At 37.5% G+C, this 8,642-nt stretch overlaps 1 protein-coding gene across 2 annotated transcripts in view; it reads left to right on the top strand.

The window, feature by feature from the left end:
• The first annotated feature begins 1,835 nt into the window (after positions 1–1,835).
• CXXC4 (CXXC finger protein 4) overlaps positions 1,836–8,642 on the top strand; it is a 401,601-nt gene continuing 394,794 nt past the window's right edge. Inside the window, exons 1-2 of one of the 2 annotated variants that reach the window (XM_044061310.1) lie at positions 1,836–2,353; positions 6,015–7,000. In XM_044061310.1, the coding sequence (XP_043917245.1) occupies positions 6,185–7,000 (816 nt within the window). In that variant the 5' untranslated portion in view covers positions 1,836–2,353; positions 6,015–6,184. Of the gene's footprint in view, positions 2,354–2,373; positions 2,462–6,014; positions 7,001–8,642 lie in introns of those variants that run through there. The other variant, XM_044061311.1, reaches the window with a different exon arrangement.

An 8,642-nucleotide genomic window follows, 5' to 3' on the forward strand; every position in this document is an offset into this window, starting at 1 on the left:
GAATCTCCAAATGACTTAAGCATCCTGAGGGAATGATTTGTCCCAAACAAATAACTTGTTTAAGAATTATGGACTGAAACTAAATGTAAAAAAATGCATCACTGTATCATTTGGGATGTCTTCTACCACACAAAGAATATGCTCCTAACCACATTGACAATATGCCCATAAGAGATGATCTAGTTGTTCGGGATTTGGAATGTATGTGGACAATGACCTATCTTACAGCAAACATGTGTCCACTGTCATAAGAAAGACTTTCTGTACTGTGCAGCTTATAAACAAATGGATTGTGTCTACTCTAAAAATGTCAATGTCCCCTTTTGCACAACCCTCATTAAGCCAGTCATTGAGTATAATGTCACCATTCGTATATGTCCAGGCATATGCAACAGATTGAATGCACATAGAGATGCTTTACTAAAAAGAAACAAGGCCTAAACAATATGTCTGCATGGACTGACTCAAAGCCTTGTCACTATATTCTGTATCTTACAGACTGCTAATGCATATAAGGCATCCTCCGATCCAGTACTGATGGACCTACTGCACATCAGCAAGTCAAATAGCATGAGAAATACTTGGTCCAGGGATCTAAACCTCTTCTCCAACCTCAACAGAATGGTTTGGAAGGGCAGTTATATCTTGCAGAGGATACCACTGTTCTGGAACAGACTCCCCATCTACATAAAGCAAAGCTCATCCCTGTTCTTATTGAAGCACAGTTGGATCTATTGATATGCAATAGAAAATTTACCCCAGGACTGCCCCCCCCCCCCCACTACTAATGGACAGAGGCATCTCCTAAATGATTTATCCCATGAATTGCTTCCCCCCCTAATTATCTATGGTATGATTCCAGTTATTTTTTCTAGGCATAATATATAATTATCAACCATGAGATAGGTAACACAAAATGGGAAATTGTGTAGGCTTAAAATGGTACACAAGGGCAGCTAGCCTGGTATTTACCTATGAACATCAGCATGACAGTTTAGTTTATAACATTAGTGTACTTATCTTTCCAGTCCTTTATTGTTCACATCTCTGGAAATATAGCTTTGCATGAATGGATAAATTGGCTCTGAAGATAGATGGATATGGTTATTTTAACTTCATTATTGTGTGGCGTTGATCTTCTGGTAATGTGCAGTGACTGATAAATGTTTTATAATGATCTACATAATGTGTAATAATGGTTCAAAGGTAGTGAAGGGAAATGTTTTCTCTTATGAAACTGTCGTCAGTTTTCATTGCATCAGAATATTCATCTTCCTAAAACATGTAATTTAGCGCTAGAAGTAACTGGACAACTAACACTAAACAAAAACACACATTACAGACACACACATTTCTTGATTCCCTCAATTCATCTTATGGCAGATCTTGTCATGCTTAAAGTTTTTTTCTAAATCTAGATTATTAGTTTGGGTTCGTTAGGGGTGACTGCAAGTATGACATGTTAAAGCTGTTCATTTTAGTTATTTAATATATATATATTATTAAGCTTTTATGTATTTGGAAATATTTCCGAAGCAAAGTAATTAGTTTGTTATGGAGGTTTGATGGGCTTGTAACTGATGTATCTTTCAGTTTTGTTTCTTATTTATGAATCATAAAGAGAGTAACCAAACCTAGAAACACCGTCACCTTTACACATAGAAACATTTTGCTTTGTCCAAAACAGCTGCTAAAAGCCGCAGGGACACTTCATCTGCCACTACGGACATTATACATGCGACAAGCACAGCAGTCGGTCTCGCCACCCCCACCTATAAAATCAATTATAGTTGTCAAGTGGTACTCTGCCCACCGCTACAAATGTCACGACGTGGCCACACAATGTGCGGGCGAGTAACGGCGACCATTTGTACTTCTCTAGGGTCATACAAATAACGCTGACCAGAAGGGTAGGAGTACCTCTAGGGAGCCGTAGTTAAAGGGCGCCAGCACCCTTCGGTCACTTCCCGTTCCAGGACCGGTTCCCCCCTGACCCGCCCGCACTGCTCTGTGCTCCCTCTCCCCCTGACGCCCGGCCCGCCTGCTCGCTCCTATCTGCTGTAATTTGCAGCCAATCATCAGTAGGTGTCCACATCCCTGCATCTTCCTCACCTCAGCACCAATCAACCACACACAGCGACAGGAGACAGGCTCTGAACAACGCTGAGGGAGACGAGACCACCGAGGATAACAACAACAGGCAGCACCCGTGTTTCCTTGTCGTCCGCCTTCCCTCGTCACCCTTATCGTCGAGTGTGTACTGAAGTCTGGCTGCAGGTTCGCACGGTGGCCATTCCATTCATTTTTACTTTTGGCTGTTTTCTTGTAAAAGTTGTTCCGCAGAGCTGCCATGGTGCGTATGAGGGTTTTTTTTTTTTCTGTTCTTTGTGTAGGGTGAAGTGTTGTTCATTAAAGACAGAGTAGGAGTGTCTGCAAAGCCTAGCCTTCTTCAAAAAAGCTGGTAAGTGTTAGCGGTCGTGTAGTTATTCTGCTTGTTGTGTACAAGCCACAATGTGTGTGCTTTCTTTCCAGAGGTTATTGAAGAATAGCAAAAGATCACTACATACTTATGATAGTGTCAATTTATTGATTACACAGCGCACCGCCCCTCCTCTTGAATTGTAAATCTGACCTTTGATCTACATCTTTCTGGCAGACAAGCTGCTCAGGGCTGCGTTTTCCTAGGTTTCTGCTGTATTAAAACCTATTCTTACAGACAGGATGCTTGAGTAAAATCAATCCCAAGGTATACGCTTATAAGGTAAAAAAAGACGTCCTCTTCAGTGATCCAGTGATCCAGTGATTAAAGAAATCATTCCTTAGATGAGGCACAGCTTCTGGTAGCAACCTGTAATTTACCAATGTGTCTATGCCCCCATGGCCTCTGTGCACTGATAAGTCTGTGACAGTGATAGTGGTGTGTGAAAAATAATCTGAAGTATTCACTCCCTGAGTTTAAGTCTTTACTCAAACAAAAGTGTACTACCAAATATGTATGTGTGTGTGTGTGTGTGTGTGTGTGTGTGTGTATATATATATATATATATATATATATATATATGTGTGTGTGTGTGTGTGTGCATATTTTATATATATATATATATATATATATATATATATAATATTTTTTTGCATATGCATTTTACTAAATGTGAATAATGAGTTATGGAGTATAACATGGAGGTTGCCAGATTTAAATCAATGTAATTGGAAGTGTAGTTTTCCTGTTTGTATAGGTTACAGGTTTTTATTAACATGTTTTTGTTTGCCTTTTGACAGGCCATCTTAATCCAAAAAGCATTAGAAATTGTAAATAAATAAGTAAGTAAATATGCCACTTTGCTGTCGTAAATATGCCATCTTAATCCAATACATATACTTAGAAATTGTAAATACATAAAATAAAATAATCTCACTTATGTGAAAATAGTGCCTTTTCTAGACTGTGCACCCATTTTCATTTTAATTTCGGATTCTTACAATTAACAGTTATCTATAATAACTGTTGTTTTTTTCTGTAGGCATTAAACCATGTACTGCAGCTTCATAGAATCTCAACTTGTTGTCTTGTTACTGTTGCCTTGAACTTCATAAAATTAATTTTCTTTTGGGAGGGCACTAGCTATTGTGCAGGAAGACCAGATATCTAAAATGCACAGCAGTATCCATTAAGCCTGTCTGAAGAAAAAAGGAGGGAAGACCTTCTTAACTGTAACTTAGGGACTTGGGAATTCTGCCAATCAACCACCTCACTTGCAGTACTACCACGACTCAGATTTCTCAAGACTGTGTTCCAACTGTCTTCTTTTGTGTCTCCAAACTGTAATTGGTCTCTTTCATAAAGGAGCATGTGATTACAGTTCCATTCACTGGAACAGCAGTCGTGTTGATAATGGCCTTCCCAGCCCTCCAAGGCTGCTTCTGTCTGAATAATTTTGTCAGCTGAGATCTCTGTAGGGCAGCCTTTTTGTTGTTATTGATGCATTAAATGTGTAGTACCTTGCAGTTTTTCACAAAGTCATTGCTATACGTAGGGCATGGTTTACATGTCATCATTTTGCACTATCTGTAGTAAGCAATTTATAGCCATTAATGCAGCATAGAAAAGAGGATAGTTTTGAAAAAACTGATGCATATTTCACCTACTGATTTTTCCTTTACACTCACCTAATGATTTAACTGCAAGACCTTCAGTGTGATATCCCAGGAAGATTTTAATAACCTGTAATTACATGACCTGAGGTGCTAAATAAGAAGAACCCCTACAGAGGGATAGTGCCTCCCTGAGTGGCATCTCTGGCTTGCTAAAAAGGAAACTACTGAGCAATATAGTCCAGCTGCTGTGAACACAAAACAGAATAGTCTGTCTTCAGTTTAACATAGGACCTTTTAGGACCATGTCAGATAATTTGGGTTACATATAATTACACTCCACTGCTGATGTTTAAGGGTCAAACCTGACAAATATTTTCTATCACATCTTTAAATTCTGGTCCAGCTAATATTTAAGAGCTGTATGAATAAATCATTCTACATTAGACCTGATATTTTTCCATTCCCTTTCTTAGCTAGTGAGTTAATCTAAAAATGCAAGTTAACTTTGCAATGCAGAAAAATATACTAGTTGCTAACATTTGTTTAGCAGGCATAATATGTTATTTCATATGTTATTTTTATGGCTTTATCCCTTTTGACTTCAGATAGTGGCATGTTTACTGAAAGTTTTTTTCTAGTCATCTGTGATGTCACAGCAGGCATGTCTAGTCTGTCTGGGAAATACTGAACATATATGATGTGCAGTGATTACATCAACCATCTTTGTTGGTATAGAGGGTAAACCCCCAGCTACTATCAAGGAGGCCTGGGTTGCATTAGTGGCTCTTGACACCTGTTGGAGCTCATGTGTGGAAAAGACAAATGACAAGGCTATTGCCTCCTCATCTCTGTTTTAGAAAAAGATAGTATAATGTGTCTAGGCTCACTTTGTTATATAATTCCTCATCTAAGTCGAGGATTGCACACAGATGCTCCTTGCATGTGTGTGGGGGGCACAGTTATGTCTCATGTGAAGTCATGGTTGTCAATCAAAAGGCCCGTTACATGCCTTGACACAACAGCTTGCTGTCTTTCTGTGCCGCACAATTTATCACCAGTTTGGGGACTTATCAAGTAAACCTGAACCAGAGATTCTAAACCTAGGTAACGTTACATAAGTATGACCTGCAGTTTAGGAGAGACGAGGGGGCATAGGGGCACCACACTGCCACAGAAGTTCTAATTTCATTTATGTGTATTCATTTTACTGTTTTCTAAAGTACTTATGTATATATCTGGACAAAGAATAGACTAAAAGCAATAGTAATGGCCAGGTAAACTGTAAGATTTTATTTATATAAAACCACAATTATTTAAATATTGTGGGTAAGACTGACTGGAAAATAGTCATGTTTAATTTAATCTGTCTAATTGGTATCTGATTTAAATGTGTAACTGTTTTTCAACATTTGTTGGAAGGATTCATTTGCTTGCTTCATTCTTGCTTTATTTAATGTTTCAAATGTCAAAACAATGTGCTGCATGTGGATTTAGTTGGCTAATAGGAGTCTGCAGTCTTAACTGATTTTTGTATAATCCATGCTATGGTCATTCCATTTTTGTTTTTTGTCTCATTTTTCTTTCCATTTTAACCCTGTAGCAACTGTACTAACAGAATGTTTACAGTTTGCTAATAAGCCTTTTTGCATCACTTATTAATTTTCCTTGCCTTTTCATCAAATATGTTAGACATGAAAACAGCCACCTGCCATTCATCTTTATGTAGAAGCATTTTATGTCTCTGCATTTTCCAAATATATAAGCTAAAGAGAGAATGAGGGACAAAGAGGCAGAGAGACATCCAGAGCAGGTAGTAACCCAGTTCAATTAAACACATTTCTCTATATTTCAGTTTGGTAGCTGTGTTTGAGGATTTATACTGTGGTTTTCTTCCAAATAACTTGTATTCTTCCTTTTAGGCTTAACAATGGATATCCCTGGGAGATTTTACCAGAAGATAAAATGAAGATGATGGTAGTGCTTCACTTTATAATTAATAGCAGGGCTACAAAAAAGACATAAACGTATTAAGTGTTGTAAAAATAATTAGAAGCTAGTTGTAAATATAAATAAGTAAACTAAATCCAACATGAACAACACTGTTTGTGTTGAGACTGGACAGAATCCTGAGACTTCTCTACTACCAAAGGATAACTTGCACGACAATGGGTTAAACAGCATTGTGGATTATAATGTAGAGATGGAGAGATACAGATCATTTGCAACATTTTACAAGACAAATGGAGCATTTCCACCAGCTGCAAAGATAGCTCGAATAACAACGCCGATTTTCCCCAGTGCCAGAATTGGTATGTCCCCATGGAACTGTGATAATTCTATGCTCTGGGGAAGAAAATCAGCTGCTATAAACCCTAATAGGACCGGTATGCATAGAAATGACTCCCAGAGGCTTGAAAAGCCTGGCTTGCCGCCAGAATCATTGCAAATGGCAAATAATAATTTCCTCTCTACATTATCCCCTGAACACTGCCGACCTTTAGCTGGTGAATGCATGAACAAGCTCAAATGCAGTGGTGCTGAAGCAGAGATAATGAATCTCCCAGAACACGTTGGAAGTTTTTCCGCTATTCCGGCTTTAGGGGGCATCTCATTACCTCCAGGGGTCATCGTCATGACAGCCCTTCACTCCCCCGCAGCCTCTGCTGCTGTTACAGACAGTGCATTTCAAATTGCCAATCTGGCAGACTGCCCACAAAATACTTCCACAGGATCCAGTGGAAACCCTGCCAAGAAGAAAAGGAAACGGTGTGGGGTCTGTGCACCCTGCAGGAGGCTAATCAACTGTGGAGTATGCAGCAGTTGTAGGAATCGGAAAACAGGGCACCAGATCTGCAAGTTCAGAAAATGTGAAGAACTGAAGAAAAAGCCAGGCACTTCACTAGAGGTCAGAAATTGTTTTTTTTTTATTCATCTTGCTTTACAATTGGTTACTCACTGCTTCATTTCTGATTTCAGGACAAAATACCGTCTATGTGGCCCACTTTTTTAGCACAATAATCACTCCTGTTTTAATTAAAAGTTTTCATTAAGAAACTGAACAACTGTACTGATGTAATTCATAGATAATTGCCTGCATTTTTCTTCTTTATGTCTATCAGATTATTTACCTTGTAAATTAAAATTAAATATGAGAAATTTAAAAATGCAGAATGACTTCATGGTTGGTTATAAAGATGTTCTTGTTCTTTTCCAAAATAAGTAGTTGATGGTTGGTTAAATTTTATGCATTTGTTATTTATTAATTTATATATTGTGTGTTTTAAAACATGATATTAAAGTTTATGTACTTTAATCCCTAGTGACAATCTAGTAATTAAAATTAGCCCGTGAACAGAATGGAACAAAGGCCCCCTTCACCATACCTTTACAAAAATAACTGTCAAATAACAGTAGTATGCTAGTGAAACATTAATGTCTTGTAGCTATTATTTTTCAAAGTCACTGTTCCTGTTTCCTATGTTAAACAATACTGCTTGTCTTCATTTGACTGGCTTGTAGTGTTATTCACTTTTTACATTATTTTTTCAATATGTAACACAACCAGGTAAATAGCATTATGCTAAAACTTATTTCACAACACAGTCTGATAATGAATTTTCATTGAATTGCATAAGGTAGATAAAAAGGTATAATTTTATTTATATATATTGAGACTTAAGTTGCCTATTTGTATGTATAAATGAAGAAATGGTTTTAGAAGAAAACATTGACCTTTCTTCTGTGAGGGAACAAAAACAAAAGATGTCCAAAACTTTGCTAGAGGTTACAGTACAGTTAAGAGACAAAGATGGACTTTAGTTTCTATGCAAGACAAAATAGCAGAAGTTAAACATTTAGGTTTGGCAGTCATAAATCTAATTTAAAAAATATATGTTTGGATGTTGCGCATGCTCAGACACAGTTCAGCTTGTATTTACTTGAATTTTTCTTCAGGAAGGAGAGATAATGAGTGATGCACTGAGTGTTTGTACACATGCACATACATACATACATACACACACACACACACACACATACATATATATATATATATATATATATATATATACACACACACGCTTATATATGCGTTTGAATATATAAATATACAGAGAGAGATAGATCATCTCTTTTTATCTATGCAGTTGCACATGTAGGTTCATAGGCTTGAAGTCCAGGGTACCATTAAGATTAAGAAGCCTTGCCCAAGTTCCCAATTCCCTCAAGGTCACACATTAGGCAGATCAGGGCTGAAGGAGTCAAACCCTATAACAAAGGAGCTAGAGCTCACAGCCGTAACCCTGTACACTAATGTGTACACACAGACACACACACACACATACACAGTCATTTTTATTTGTAGGGGAATTGCATCTCTCAATCTGTTAGTGCAAGAAATCAGGAGAAAGCCATAAATAATGTTGGGGGAAAAGACCAAAAATAGGTACACGTTTTAAACATTGCTCTTATAAACATAGTAAGTTGATAGAATAACAGGTTTTGCATTAGCATGAATTTTCTGAAATGTATGAAATCTGAAACTCAAG

Source organism: Protopterus annectens, chromosome 2.part0, assembly GCF_019279795.1.
Source record: "Protopterus annectens isolate FY-2018-M chromosome 2.part0, PAN1.0, whole genome shotgun sequence".
NCBI lineage: Eukaryota > Metazoa > Chordata > Ceratodontiformes > Protopteridae > Protopterus > Protopterus annectens.